The sequence below is a fragment of the Ornithodoros turicata genome, chromosome 8 (assembly GCF_037126465.1).
Source record: "Ornithodoros turicata isolate Travis chromosome 8, ASM3712646v1, whole genome shotgun sequence".
Classification (NCBI taxonomy): Eukaryota; Metazoa; Arthropoda; class Arachnida; order Ixodida; family Argasidae; genus Ornithodoros; species Ornithodoros turicata.
The window spans coordinates 6459998-6476312 of NC_088208.1; the positions used below are offsets into that span (position 1 = coordinate 6459998).

At 46.7% G+C, this 16315-nt stretch overlaps 1 protein-coding gene across 1 annotated transcript in view; it reads right to left on the reverse strand.

Moving 5' to 3' along the window:
• Window positions 1–16315, reverse strand: part of LOC135366427 (integrin beta-PS-like) — an 88520-nt gene that overhangs the window by 2469 nt on the left and 69736 nt on the right. The window contains exons 12-21 of the mRNA XM_064599122.1: window positions 15848–16033; window positions 15680–15756; window positions 14908–14959; window positions 14345–14491; window positions 7879–8012; window positions 7139–7214; window positions 3105–3395; window positions 2173–2305; window positions 528–644; window positions 30–196 (exon numbers count right to left, since the gene is read on the reverse strand). Of these exons, the coding sequence (XP_064455192.1) occupies window positions 30–196; window positions 528–644; window positions 2173–2305; window positions 3105–3395; window positions 7139–7214; window positions 7879–8012; window positions 14345–14491; window positions 14908–14959; window positions 15680–15756; window positions 15848–16033 (1380 nt within the window). The remainder of the gene's footprint in view (window positions 1–29; window positions 197–527; window positions 645–2172; window positions 2306–3104; window positions 3396–7138; window positions 7215–7878; window positions 8013–14344; window positions 14492–14907; window positions 14960–15679; window positions 15757–15847; window positions 16034–16315) is intronic.

The window sequence follows — 16315 nt, forward strand, 5'->3', positions numbered from 1 at the left end:
GTATTTGCAAAATGCATGCATGTCCTTACCGATCCCCATTGCGTGCTTTCAAGTTCCTTTTCGAATCTTTCGTACTCCATCTTGTCCTTGAGGTAAATCACAAATCGCAGAACGCAGACGACGAAAAGGCCGACCAGCAGAATCCCACCGATGACACCTCCTACTATGTACCACAGGTAGGCACCCGGACCGCACTCTGAAATACATGTATTTTGTGTCACCAATTGAGATTACATTCCACGAAGAGAAACAGCATAAGGCCACTCATCGCTTCTGATTTGATGAGAGGACGTAACTTTTTGCACAAAAAGACTTATGCCTCTCATTTTTAAAGAAATGAGGACTCAATGACGATTGGCTTTGGTTTATCTTCTTCGTGAGAAGCTGCTTTTATAGCCTTAGTCGTCGTTAAGTGAGAAAAGCCTGGAGACTTGCTGACATTACGCTTAACAGCAAGTTCACCCAAATCCTTGCCGATCACTTTTGCAGGCTTTGTTCTTGGTAGTTACGCAGAAGTGGACACTGACCTTTTGTAGTCTGCACCTCAATAACGGGGGAGTTCTTGTCGTCATAATAGTAGACGAATATGAATGAGCAGTCATCATCATCCTTGAAGACGCACTTTCGGGCATCTGGCTTGGTTGCTAAAAACGAAAAATGTTTGCACTCGTGTTATAATTCTCGCCTCGCACAATCCCAGACGTGGTTTTGCTTATGTTGTCACGGCTGCACCAAGATGCTTCGATCTCCCTCGTGTGTGGTTGCCAGTGTCCATGGAGAAAAAGTACTTTACAGGTCTTTTATTTGTTATTATAGCTTTGCACAATCTGTGCACTTTCCAAAGAGTGCGATTACATTAAAGGACATCCACAAATTTTACTGTTTCTGCTGCAGCAGGACGCACATAGCATGTATTTTTGCACCAGGACAGTGGACAAAGCTGAGCGGTAGTACGCGCAAGAGACTTATGCTTCGCATGCGCCTCAGGAAGCCCTCAATTCCTTGAGAGAGACCGTAAGAGAGAGAGAGAGAGAGAAAGCCTCGCGGTGACGCGCCATAAACTCGATGACGTGACATCAACCAGCTACGCCGTAATCACCCAAGAGCGGGCGTCGTGTCAGTACCAGAACAAATTTGAGTGTAATATTAGAGTTGACGTCCTCGCTACGGCAGGACAAGTAGGCGCCAAAAGAAGACGGATCCTGAGCGAAGAAGACGAGCTGCCGGAACCGAGAAACAACGCAAGCAACGTCAGGCAGCGGGTAGCGCTGCTCGGCGTCGAACGCAGGCGAACGAGACGGAGGAAGAGCGAAAGACGTTGCCGTGACTTAAATCCCCTTTTCTTTTCTTTCTTTTTTCTTTTTTCTATCACATCATATCACAAGAGAGCAAGCAGCGTTTCAAAATACGCCGCCGTCGTGGATGAAGGCTTGCGCCGCTGTTGTGACAGTGTAGTTAGTAACAGTTAGTGATACTTAGGGGTGGATAATGGTAGTTGGTGGGCCGGCTGAGTGCTAACGCATTTGCCGCATTAAATACATCAATCATCCTTCAATTTTATATTTAATGTCGAAGTACTTTTGGGATGCCGAACATGGTATCAGTTTCGTGGATATGGCTTTCCCGGACGCGACAATCCCTTTAACAGCACTCGTGATGGCCATTCATGTACATCATTACTGTAATCTACCGAGAGTTATCGATTTCATAATCGACGCCGGACGTACCGCTGACTTTCGTATCAGCCTCCAAGGTACAGCTCGGGTCAAACTTAATAATAACGCTGGAAAAAGTTCGGTCATATTTACCAGCGCGATAACAGCCGCCCTTGGAGCACTGAGGGAATGTTAAGTGAACAAAATCACTGTGCTTAGCTAACAGAATAATTTTGTTCAATTCAGATGTCCTCGTGGCCCCAAGGGGGGGAGGGGGATATGTTTAATAGAGTGAAGAATAAACGAAAAGGGAAATGTCAGCCAGGCTGTTGACAGCTTGCGATTCCAAAAAAGAAACTGAAAATAAACAAAAAGAAAGAAAGGAAAGGGTTGCTGTAATCGCGCTCAGGAACGAGACCACATTTTTTCCAGTGTTATTATTGAGGTTGACCGGAGCTGTACCAGTCCCAGTTACCGTTCCACAAACTCAGGCAACAGAAAGATACATGAGACTTACCTTCTGCAGCGTCAACCTCGATGATGTTGAGTTCAGAACAGTTGTGCCTACATTCTGCCTCGCTGAGCTCGCCGCTGCCAAATATGCTGCACTGCACGCAGTTGCGGAACTCCGAACACCTTCCTGCACACGCCTGCAGAAAGGAATTATTTGGATGTCACGCGCTTTCAGCTTGCGGGATGCTAAGACAAGATGCGGGTGATATCCGGTACACGAAGTGAGAGTGCTCCGATTTATCCTTTCCAAGTCCCTTCCGGCTGTTTCAACATGCGATTATTCCTGGATGGCACATTCCTATACTGTTAAAACAGGACTTCACCATATAGCACGCTCTTAGCCAACCGCCATACCGAATGATATCATTCTGTGCCATGATTTGTTCAAAAACAGGGGGAGGCGTCAATCTGGGACAAGCATAATGTTGTCCTAGATGGGCGACTCCATTTTCAGCAAATAAGGACACAAAATGATATCATTCGGAATGACGTTTGGCTAGGAGCGTGCTATGTGGTGAAGTTCTGTTTTAACAGTGTATACGTTGCTGCAAGCGCGGTTGTTTCAGCAGAGAACATCTATGCACGCACACAACGTCATATTTACGGCTAATGGCACGGATAAATTTTGCAGGATAGCGGCATCTATCCACCTGGTTTCAGTACTTACCATTCTGCCTAGCTAGCAAGACAGGGCATACATATATTCGACCTATGACATGTCTGTCTGTGCTGTCTTTTCCTGTATTTCTTCATAATTTTCTGTGTCTCTGCTGCTTCATCCTTTTGTTTGTGTTTGTTTATGGGATTAGCCAGCCTATATCATGGCTTTCCCTTCTTTTTTTTTTCTTTCTATCAGCATTAAACATATCTCTCCTATCACATATACATTCAGTGCTTTTAGCCCTTAGTTAACAGGAACAAAAGGAGTTAACGTACACTGCAGTCTTGACAGAAGTCGCCGGCGTAACGTCCTCTTTCATCAGCTTGGCAAACGCAAGCACCGCAGACGCATTCTCCGTGTCCGCTGCATATCCTGTCTTCTCCGGGGGCCACACATGTCGATGTGTCCGTGGTGCAAGAGCAGTCCGACCCCGTCCATCCGTCCTTGCAAAGACATTCTCCGCCACAACACTCGCCTCGCTCGTCTCCTCCACAAACGTGCGACAGAGCGTCTCTTGCACAGGAGAATGTGTCGCATTCGCACCAGCGACCAAAGATACGACCCGCCTAATGCAGGTAGAGAATACGGGTTTTACAAGAAAATCAACGTCTGCATGGTGACACGTTATAGATACATCATCACCATCATCTCTCACTATCTATTAATGGCACTGAGGAAGCGCCCAGCATGCTATGGCCGGCATTGGCCCCATCTTATCAGCGTCCCTTTATGTGTGTGTGTGTGTGTATGTCATAACTACACGCTAAAAACAGAACTTTACCGCATAGCACGCTGTGCGCCAACTATTGTCGCGAATGATATGGTTATCGCTTCTGATTCGAAGAGAGAAGGGGCGTACGCCTTTTTGTGTCAATTTGGATATATGAAAATTGCCACAAAAAGGTGTACGCCCCCCTCTCTCTTCCAATCACAAGCGATAACACTATCATTCTTGGCCATGGTTGGAGCATAGGGTGCTATGGGGTGAAGTTCTGTTTTTAGAGTTTACACTCTGAAAAAGAGAGGGGGGAAGGGTAATGGAAGGATCGGCTCGTCGTTGTTGGCCACACAGAAGTGGGCGTCGTCACGACTACAGAACGAACAGAAGTTCACCGCATAGCACGCACTCTTAAAAATGAACTTCACCGCATAGCACGCTCCTAGCCAACCATCATCTCGAATGATACCGTTATCTGCCCTGATTTGTTGAAAACGGGGGCGTACGCCTTTTCTGTGACAATTATGAACAGCATAAGTGTCACAAAAAAGGCGTACGCCTCCCGTTTTCAACAAATCAGGGTAGTTAACGGTATCGTTTGAGATGACGGTTGGCTAGGAGCGTGCTATGCGGTGCAGTTCATTTTTAAGAGTGCGCTCTGCGCCAACTATTGCCGTGAATGATAGAGTTACCGTTTCTGATTCGAAGAGGAGGGGGCGTACGCCCTTTCATGTCGACCTGTAAAAATTATAATTGCTACAAAAAGGCGTATGCCTCCCTCTCTCTTCGAATCAGAAGGGTTAGCGCTACACTGTTAAAACAGAACTTCCCCACATAGCACTCTCATAGCCAACCATCATTCCGAATGATATCATTCTGTGTATTGATTTGTTAAAAATGAGAGGAGGCGCCTATCTGGGACGCGTTATCTTGTCCCAGATAGGCGCCTCATCCCTGTTTTGAACATATCAGGGTACAGATTGATATTATCCGGAATGATGGTTGGCTAGGAGCGTGCTATGTGGTGAAGTTCTGTTTTAACAGTGTACACTCTTAAAAATGCTTCACCGAATAGCACGCTCCTAGCCAACCATCATCTCGAATGAGTGACATCGTACTCTCCCCTTATTTCTTGGAAACGGGAGGCGTACGCCATTTTGTGACAATTATGAACTGCATAAGTGTCACAAAAAAGGCGTACGCCCCCCGTTTTCTGCAAATCAGGGGAAAGAATCATGTCATTCGAGATGATGGCTGGCTAGGAATGTGCTATGTGGTAAAGTTCATTTTTAAGAGTATCATTCGTGGCAATGGTTGGAGCATAGCGTGCTATGCGGTGAAGTTTTATTCTTTGAGATATTCAGCGTCACAAGTAGCAACCAACTGATACTGACACAAGATGGATGCACAGGTTACCTTTCAACGACGGCATTGAGCGAACTAAAATAATTTTGATACCATTGATACTGATACGATTGTGGACGATCGTTAGCATACACCCTTGGTAGTCCGTGAGCGCATGGTTTCGGTTTCGACAACAAACGACGTTGTCGTACATATGGCGTCAAAATCAGCAGAAATATGGCGAAACGCAAATTGCCTGCGATTCAAGAAGATTATAAAACGCACACAGCGTCTAGGAATCGTCCCGCGCGCAGCAGCAGCTCCCGCAAGGTCACTAACAGAGACATTTTCTGACAAAGAAGCTAGAGTCACTAAATAAGCTACGCTTCAGAGTATCGACACTGAGCCGCCATGTTGTTTCGGATGACTTCCAGCGCCATCCATTTAGCGCTCTTCGAAGTCTTGTCTTCTTCCACTGCTGAACTTCATCTTCATCTATTTCTACTGCCAAAATAGAGGTGGGGCTGGAGGTCAACCGAAGCAACATGGCAGCTGTTTTTGCCTCAGTGTCGTTACTCTGAAGCGTAGCTTATTTAGTGACTCTAGAAGAAGAAGCTCAGAGAGAAAACCGTGCTCCGGTATGCCGGTTACATAACGGTTACATTGCACCTCCGGGAGGCTTCTGTGTCAGCGATTAGATACGATCTTAGCGCCAGGTCAGATTAAAACATATTTCATGACGAAGTTTGGAAGCTTGCTAGCTAATTGTGCAATTTGCTCGCAAAAAAAAAAAAAAACCGTCCGCGAATCGGCAACATCACCTGTGTTTGACGTCACGGCCATTTCGCATCGCAGGCGGGTCATAGCGGCCCCCGTTCGCGGCCGTGGTTATTATGGAATATTTTCGTTACTTGAACGATTTTCAACGTTATAGGCCTGTCGCCTCAACGAAGCCAAACACATGACGTGAGGATCTCATTATGACCCCAGCAGCGGTCTCGGACATTCCCACCATCACAATCACGTTCAGCCATCGCCATCGCCGCTCCGATCATTCCCGTCATCTTTCATCGTCATCACTCATCATTGTCACCACCCATATTAGACCCCCTAGCTATGGGGTAGCGTTCCACTCCAAGAGTGGAAAACCTCCCCACTTCATCATCAGAAAATACAGGGTGTCCCAGAAAACGTGTCATTGAATTATAATAAAAAAGCTACACCACCTAGAGTCATGCGGTCAACGGTATTTGTTCTTACTGGGTTTTTGCCACCTCCTCATGTGAATGTCGTGTGACCTAAGTTTAATTATGTAAATTTTTGCGAGCTTAAGTCGGAAATGTGAAGAGCGTGTCTAATTTACTCAAATTAATTATAATTGACAGGGATATTCAGGAGCTATCCCATCGGAAAAAATAGCCGAACATCATGCACTACGGAGGTCGTACAGAATAGCGCACGATGAATTTTTCAGCGCAATCTGTGTCAGTCCGACGAAAGGAGGTTGGAAACCCAGCCCACCCCGGCATCGCAGAAAGAGATAACGCAGGCATGGCTTATCACGTCCGACCTTCGCTGGGATAATGCTTTCCCTCTCCCAATTTTAGGAACTGTTACTTTTTCTACTATCACTCTGTGGGCTGGTTTCGGAACCTCCTTTCGTCGGACTGCGAGCGATTGCGCTCAGAAAAGGGAAGGTGGGGTGAGCAAAACGAACTGGAGGCATCGCGCGTTATGGTCCGGTGCTCCGAAAAGCATGATAATCGGCTATTTTTTTCCGATGGGATAGCTCGTGAATATCACTGCCAATTATCATGAATTTGAGTGAATTCGGCACGCTCTTCATATTGGTGGGGTAAAAAAGTGACCTTCCCTTGGCAAATTTCTGAGTTCAGTTCGCAAATATTTGCATAATTAAACTTGGGGTACATGACATTAACTTTACAAGGTGGCAAAAACCTAATAAGAACAAAGGCCGTTGACCGCATGATTCTAGGTGGCGTAGATTTTTTATTATAATTCAATGACACGTTTTCTGGGACACCCTGTATGTGCTGTTGTTGTTGTTTCAACGTTATATTTCACATCGTGAATGTTTCAGTACAGACGAACGAATTGGAATGGTCGTAGGCTTGTCAAATATTCTTTCATGGTCCATTTAAGAATGACCAGGGGTGGCACTAAAACGAATTCTTTATACTCCGCGTTTCCTTTCAGAATACAAGCGAAGGTAATTGTTGTACTTACTGCACTCGTGTGGCATTCGCATTGACCACAGATGCAATCGCCTCTGCCGCTGCATAGCTCTGTTGTGGAATTACTCCTGAAAAAAAAAAAAGGAAGGTGATTTGGATAACACGGCGAAGACAGCGATCTCACGTCCAAAATGTTTCCGCCATACAAGGCTCTCACAATTGAACCTCTGTATGCAACAAGGCGATTAGTCGAAAAATCTCAAACCGAGAAAAGGACCTGATCTGATTGTCCGTCCCTATGACACACACGCATTTCCCGTTTCTTACTCTCCTGTAGCGGGCCAATAAATTGCAATACGGTCCTATATTTTCTGTGGCAGGTACATACTGGTATGTAGATGTCATTGCACAAAAAGTAGCAAAAAGGGGATATAAGTCGACTTATCCCCTTATTGCAACCAGAGGTTCAATTATGTTGTTTCTTTAGAGTTTCTTTCATTTTTTTTTAGTTGATTACGTCATACGGAAAATTGAAACACAGGCCTACTACCGTAGATAAAGGCTGCTAATGTTAACACCGGCGAATTAATACAAAGGCAAGATATCTCCACTTGGATTCCAGGATGCTTGCCGTGCGAATGCACTGAATGATTTAAAACATTATTTCAGCACGTATGTCCTTGAGCTATAGTGCGACCTACGTTTCCCTTTTTTTTTCTCTCTCTCTCTATTTCTATTTCTATTCTATTCTCCACTTGGATTGTTTGAAAGTCGCTTTCGTATAACACATACGGTTGGCAGAGAGCCCTGTGCATGTCGATGTCCTTATCGAGGCACTCGCAGTGTAGCCCCGAATATTTGGTGTCACAAGAGCAGACTCCGCAAGAATACGTTCCGTGCTCCGAGCATCGAGTGCTGTTCACCTCCTGAAACACACATCATAGGAAGGATCTAATTCCTCTTAACACTACCACTCAACTTGATCTTATTATGCGGAAAATAGTTTAATGTGTATGGCCATATACAGAACTTTGCATGGAGACTGAACGACTTTGCTGAAGAGCATAGCATAAACACGCCCCTCCACCCTCTGGTGCATAGAAATCTTAAGGGTATGCTAGAAGGAAAACTCCGAAACTGGGACGTACACTCTTAGAAATGAACTTCACCAGATAGCACGCTCCTAGCCAACCATCATCCCGAATGACAACGTTCTCGCCCGTGATTTGTTGAAAACGGGAGGTGGAGCCTATTTTGTGGCCATTATGCACGGCACAAAATAGGCTCCTACTCCCGCTTTCAACAAATCAGGGGCGAGAACGTTGTCATTCGGGGTGATAGTTGGCTAGGAGCGTGCTATGTGGTGAAGTTCATTTTTAAGAGTGTACGGGCGAGGGGAGCGCCATATTGAATCAGCTACTGTTGCCGCGGTGCATGCAAAAAAAAACAAAAAAAAATCCGGTAAGCATACACCAAAGATATCGCAAAAAAATGTTTTGGAACAGTAACACAGCCATAATCCATGAAACCCTAAAATTTGACAGATAGAACGAAAGAAACAGACACGAAGAGACACAGGCACGACACGGACGGTACAAGGGGGCGCCGTCAGTGATTTTCCCAGCACCCCTCCACAACACCCCCCCCCAAAAAAAAAATTGTCGAACACCCCCCAGGAATTGCTCATGACACACACCCCCAGGGCAGTGTCATCCTGCCGTGTCCAGCATTCAAATCGAGCCTTGATATTTACGATGCCTACTGGTGTGAGCGCTGTGAGTCAAACATAAAAATGGTAACAGCGGTTTAGCGTGGTTACACCGGATCATCGTACGCTGCACTCGGTGGATCATGTTGCTAAATATGTGGTAACTGTACTTGTGAAAGAGATATACAGGAACGAGACCGAGTGTTGTGCTCTTGCACTAAAATATTGGTTTCATGAATGGTTCTATGAATCGAATACTCTGCTCAGAACATTCGCAAATGCTTCCTCCGCACGTTGACGCTCTGATGAAGTATCCATCGAAGAACCACAGATTCCGCGACAGCAGGTGACGCCTGATGGCAGCGCCGACGAGCACGAGCACGAGTTAATAGATAAAGCTTTTGAAAAATGGGTTCGGAAACCAAGGGGGCTATGAAGGGGAAACTTACCGCTTCACATGACGAGAACTGCTCTGCGTCATGTGTGCATGCGTGTGTTTTTTTTGCGTTTCTCGTGACCTGTCCTCGTTTTCTGTTTTTAATGTCACGCAACATTTCTACCAGAAATGAAGATGCTCACAGCCCTGAACTACATTCGGTGGTATTTTGAGAGCAGCAAAACAATGTTCACCGTAATAAAGCGTTACTGTTTGCGCTACATTTAGTCAGAAACACAGTTGTTAATGGGCAAGTCTTCTAAAGCGCACATGTGTGGCCCCCATTGCACTCCTTCAAATCCCGATTCCCTCAAAACGGAAATCCTGGGAAAAGCCACTGGATCACAACATACGTGACGTCATAGGATATGGTCACGTGGTTGTGACATCATGAGAGGCCGTCACATATTATGTCGCACCCTACCACTGATTTCCAACCCCCCCCCCCCCCCATGGAAGAAAATCCTGGGAAAATCACTGGGTGCCGTCCCCGCCGCTGCCTCGACCAGCCCGACCAGCCTTGGCTACAGCTGGTATAGGGGCGGACTGTGACAAAACCCGTAGCCAACAGAAGCAGCGGAGCAAGTGTTGCTAACAGTTTTTGGAATTGCGCCTGCTTTCACGGGCTACAAATGCGCAACGTTCCCTCGGCTGATTCAATATGACTCCCTCAGAGCGCGTACTGCTTGCGACATACTTGTTTGATATCTCCAGCCCCCGTAAAAGCGGGTTACCGAACCAAGTTGCTGTGCTACCGTCGCCTTCACCTCACTTCCGTTCCCCTAGTGGCTTGGTTGGTTGGATGGTTGGATAGTGGCTGTTCCCTTTGTAGCGGGCGGTGACGTGGCGACGGGGCTGCGCAGCGCCACCAGACGGGAGAGATGGCGATCCGATAACCGCGCGTCGTCTGCTAGCTCCAAATGCGTCGACGGGGCAGCGCTTTCCTCGGAATGCGGAGTGGAATGGAAATTGTAACCTGTTTCTTTTTGTTCCTGTTTATTGTTTTTGAAACATAAGTACACCAAGATTAGGCCACATTTGAGCAGTTCCTGGGGTCGTCAGGACTTTTTGTGAAAGGTGTCACAGTAATGCAAGGGACCACGGCTGCTCCGTGAAACTGGCACAAGCGAGGGATTACCTCATTTTATTTACTAGTGTTATGTGAAGCAAGCAAGCAAGCCTCGCTTGCTGGCTAGGATAAAAAAAGAAATAATAAATTTATACGAAATGAGGAAAAGAAACGCTGTGGAGCACTGGGCCTCAGTAACGCGTTGGTGCCCAGCCACTCTCAATCACTGCGCTCATTCGCCTGGGCGGGGAAGCGTAGAGGGCGGAACAACACCTTAGGAACAATCGAGAAAGTGTTGATAAGCTTATCAACACTTTCTTGATTGTTCCCCATGTGTTATTCCTGTGGTGTACTGACCATTCATCCGTCCATGCATTCGCTGTCCGCATTCCGAGGAAAGCGCTGCCCCGGCGACGCATTTGGAGCTAGCCGAGCTAGCAGACGACGCGCGATTATCGGATCGCCATCTCTCCCGTCTGGTGGCGCTGCGCAGCCCCGTCACCACCAGGGGAACGGAAGTGAGGCGAAGGCGACGGTAGCACAGCAACGTGGTTCGGTAACCCGCTTTTACGGGGGCTGGAGATATCAAACAAGTATGTCGCAAGCAGTACATTGAGAGAGGGAAGAGCCCCGTTCAAGTTCTTTGCTTTCCTCCGATCCTCCTCCCCGTTTTCCTTCTAGCCTCTATGCTCTCCTGCAACCTTCTTTTTCCAGAAAATACTTTAACGGAGCACAAGAGCCTCCTCAGTCGCAGCTTTTTTTTTTTAACCTCAGTTGGCCTATCAGATAAAATGCATTGTGTGAAGCGATTCATTCTCCAGTTTGCCTATTGGGGTTCCCTCCACCGAGTTTTGGGAACGTGAACTGCAGAGGCTGAGCGAACACGTAAGACACGCACAACATAACTCAGAAGCAATGATCAGAATGATGGCACTTCACGAAAAATCTGTCACACCTCTCTTACGATGGAGGAACGCCCTGAGACACTGAACGAAGAAGAAGACGACACAACACAAGTTCACATATCCAAGTTGTTTTTCTAGTGCCTTCCGTCTTTCCAGTTGTATTGCCAACTGTAGGATGGGACAAGCGCAATGCCTGCCAGTATGACTGCGTCTTTCCCGTTTAACGGTGTTTGTTATTCTCAGTGGGCGCGAGACACAAACACTAATTTGTTTATGGTAAAAGTGACGCTGTTAGCAAATGGATTCTGCTATGTTGGTCTGAACGCCCGTTTAACTCAGTCACAACATACATTCTGCGGTGGTCAACTCAGAGCTCTCTAAGGGCCAGTTCTCACTTGGCGACGCCCGACGCGGCGTCGTGAGCGGGCGGCGGAAATGGTCGCGCATTTCCGGAGTCGGGAGAGGAGAGGCGCCGAGCCAAAAAAATTGCCATGCCGACCTTCTTTCACGACGTCGGCGAGAGCTGCCGAGAACGACAGCTGGCGACCAATTAGGTGACACAGAAAGGCCACGCCTCCTGATTTTTTGTCTGCTTTGTACGACGGAATGCCACTGCGGTGGGAACATGAAAATCGTGAGCGCTGACAGGGCGGTGGAAATGCACCTCTACTTCCGCCGCCTGCTCACGACGCCGCGTCGGGCGTCGCCAAGTGAGAACTGGCCCTAAATAGAGTCACTAAATAAGCTACGCTTCAGAGTATCGACACTGAGCCGCCATGTTGTTTCGGATGACCTCCAGCGCCATCCATTTAGCGCTCTTCGAAGTGTTGTCTTCTTCCACTGCTGAACTTCATCTTCATCTATTTCTACTGCCAAAATAGAGGTGGGGCTGGAGGTCATCCGAAACAACATGGCGGCTGTTTTTGCCTCAGTGTCGTTACTCTGAAGCGTAGCTTATTTAGTGACTCTAGCCCTAAAGGCTGATTTATAGTCCGACGCAAAGTTTCGCAGTCGCCGCAGCGTTCCGCGCAGCCCGCCAGAGTTGGCCACGCTGCGCTTCGCCGTCATCACTTGATCATACTCGGACGAGATAGAGCAGAGGGAAGCGAAGTGACAGCAAGATTTCATTTGACGCGTCCGTACCACATTATTCGTCAATGCGTCCCTCGCCTTCAAATCTTTGACAAACTTGTATCGAATAGCCCTCCCGTGCTTCTTGCATCCCTATACAGGGTGTTTCAGTTAAATCTCCGGGCTAAATAATTCGCGAACGTGTGCTCCATTCGAAGAACTTTCTTTTTTACAAGTATCTGCCCGATACAACCTACAAGCTGCGCACCGTGTGAATAAGTGGGAGGCGCTCATTATTTAAATAACAATTCAAATGATTAAAATGATCAGTACCCCTTTTGGGGGAACTTCAGTGGACACGTTTTAGAGAAAAATCTGCCCCCGAAGCGGGTCATTTGTTGCAGTAATTAACTGGTCCCTTAGCGCTTCACAGCGACCAGCCACGACAAAGTTATGTAAACCGAAATCAATTAATTACTGCAGCGAATGACCAGCTTCGGGGGCAGATTTTTCTCTAAAAGGTGTCCTCTGAAGTTCCAAAAACGGGTAGTGATCATTTTCATGCCGACAGCGCCTTGCTTTAGAAGTTATGTTTTTTCACGAAACCCATTTTAATATTTATTTAAATAATGAGTGCCTCCCACTCATTCACACGGTGCGCAACTTGTAGGCGGTATCGGATAGATACTTGTAAAAAAGAAAGTTCTTCGATTGGTGCACCCGTTCGCGAAAAATATTTAGCCCGGGGATTTAACTGAAACACCCTGTATAGTTGATGGAACGAGACGTCTTTACTCCAACAGCGGCGAAGGAGAATGGCCATATTTACGGTGTTGTAAGGTGTAAAGGTGTTGTCCTTTGGAAAGAAAAGAATGGCGCCAAAAGCTTGTCTCCGTTAGCTGTACGAGATACAAAGCAGAGGAAACTGCGTCCGCCTTCCCTCTATTGCAACTCCTTCCTCTCTTCTAAGTTTCTTGAGTTTAAAAGGTCTTGGAATGTAATTAAAACATTTGCTGTGTCTGAGAGCTTGTGTGATGTCATCTCTAGAGCTGAGCGCGGTAGCGGGTATACCCGCGGGTACCCGCAGTTACCCGCACATGGTCACGATTTGCGGGTAGGAACTCGCGATCGCTGCGGGTAGCAGGTCAAATGCGGGTGTACCCGCATTGCGACCGCGGGTAAAATGTGGGTGTACCCGCATGACCCTCACTCCATGGCCAACTATAGGTGATCCCTCTCTGTCACACGCGAGCTCAGCAGTGCCCTATGTCGTTGGCCGTATAAATCCATGTGCCAGACTGCAGGAGGCAAGTGCTGACGGGCGAGTTCGATTATTAATGCAGACGTATATGGCTCTCTGTTGAATTGCAGTTTTATTGGCATACGACTGGGGCCGTCCGAGACACGTAGCCAACACTCAGAATTTTCATTGTTGTAAAATAGAAACAGCGGTAAAGTGGAGGAGGAATACCTCCCCCTGCGGGTCCCAATGCGGGTATGCGGGTATACAGACAGCACTGCGGGTGCGGGTCGCCCAGATAAAATTCTTGCGGGTGCGGGTCACACACGCGCGGGTACGGTGCGGGTGCGGGTTCAAGTTTGCTTACCCGCACTCACCTCTAGTCATCCCTGTCCGCGTCCCATGTCTCTGGGTATTTTTCCATCGTCATACTTCACCAGCTAGTCTGCGCCTTGTCCCTCCTATAGACTTCTCTGATTGTCGTGAGATCGATTCCCTCCACCGGCACCCGTTGACTGCCGTCCTTCAGACTTTTGGGAGTATAAGGCCGGTTGGCCAAGTAAACAATTTTCGGGACTCGCGTATGTGTGTTTCTCTGTCCGTTCCTCTCTGATTTTCCACCATGCAACCTGTTCGCACAACGTCAACATGCATCGCGTTTGAGCATCGTGATCTACATCATGCGTTTTCCAGTTAGTCCTTCTTAACATAGGTTGGCGAATCGGTGTTTGCAAAGGGGCTGGCTTTTCGTCCCGTGTTCAACAGAAAGCTAAAAAAACGCGGCAAACATGGCGGCAGGTAGAAACGTCTGAAATGGAGTGCGTGTTACCTCACTGTCTTTGCAGCTGCAGTCACAGAAAACCGAAACCTCCACTTCCACATACTCATTCACTCCAACGGGAGATATCCGGAAAGTGTAGCTCTCGTTTGGGTTCGCAGGGCATCCCACGGCTTCAACTTCAACACCAAATTCCACCTGTTAGAGTCAGCAGAAAAAGACACCATTGCATTATGGCCATGTCTCCATGTACTGGCGGCGGGACGTATGCGATGTTTCGTCATCGTCATCGATGCTCCGTCATCCTCATCATTCCTGGTACGTCTTTGGGCTCTGGGCTACACAAAATGCCACATGCCACTCTAATTTGTATTCCACTACCCGTATCTATTTATTTTGTTAGTTGCAATAGAGTGCAAAGTATATGTCGCGTGATTGCAATGAATGGCGTACAAGGGCTTACGTCAATCAACCAACTGTTGGTGTCGATTTCAAAAGTGGCCCTCTTGCGGCGCGCTTATCTAACGTCAACACAGAAAATTGCGGCTAAAAGCTGATAATAATCTGTTCTAACGTTACGTATAGAACCGCAGAGCATATATAGGTCGGCTTACCTGATCCCCTACTTTGACTCCGCTGCACACGTTAGTCAAACCCACAGTCTTCCTGGATTTCAAACAGGAATTGGAAATGAAAGAAAAATATGTAGATGTTAGTCCCGACCCAGTTCATCACTTCAAACAGTGATATGATTAATCGTACTTCGTGAGCACTAATAGTCATCAGCAGATATGTAAGAGTAGACAAATGCAATGAAAAGACGGGGAATCCATGCGACATTTCTATTGGCTATGAGTGCCTTTTCCTGCACCGACATCGGCAGACATGCAAAAGTTTCGGAAATTTTCAACTGCTGAAAAAAAAAGTTTGCTTTTCATTCTTTTTTTAATTGAAATGAAGAGGGAATTTTCTCTCTAGCACGACTGATTGATTAGCGAACATTAGAGAACAGATTACAGTGTAATATGAACTATAAATATATATTTTATTTGTTTACCACATAAAAACGAAATATAACTAGTTTAGGGCACTGTAAACATTAGCGCAAGGCTTTACTTGAACTAGCAAAGCGTGAAGTTGCTACGTGGAGACGGTAATTTGGACATAGTGAAATGGATGAAAGGCTTTCTCAGATTTCCTTTTGAGGAAGGTTTCGCACGAAAAAGAATGGAAGTAAACTAACTTTTCACTGCGCACTGACTAAGATTCATGGGAGTGATCGCGATATAAATAAAGGGTGGAATGCGTTTTATTCGGGCGCACAGATCAACTCCCCTATAGAACACTTTCTATAGGGATATTTTATACTCATAGTGGTCGACGCACCCTAAACACCTAGATTTGTAGCTCACGCGAAGAAAATCCGGCGCGGTGTCTTTCAGTTCCACTTCTGAGCGAATTTTCTGCAATATGAAGAGAAATGTCACGTATTGGAAGGCAATTTTTCCATATTTTTCCGCAATCTAAATAACGTTAGCAACCTTGAGTACTCACGTAATATTGGTCTCTCACGAGGTCGACGATATTGGATGAGTCACCTTCCAGCTTGCCAACGGCCGAACCTTGGACAAATTGGCTCATTTGTCTATAGACATCGTACGCTCCTTCAGGAACAGCGATCACCAAGTTGATCTTGTTCTTCTCAACGGCACTCACTATTTGACTGAGTGACGGGTAATCCTACCAATGAGAGACAGCTCTGTAATTTGTATTCACTCGTGCGGATGGTGACATCACACGCAATTGAAAAATGATATGACAGCAGGTGAATTGCGTGGTGCCAAAATGTGCTGACAGTGGTTCAACGTTGGAAGTATGAGAAAAGAGCACGTAAATAAGTAGTAAGCAAGTATGAGCACTGGAAGCAGCGAACCTTCCCCATTCAAAACACCGGTACATTCAATGCTTAATGAAAACGTTCGACTTGCCTTACAGTTGCAGACCGCCATTATCTTCAGGCGT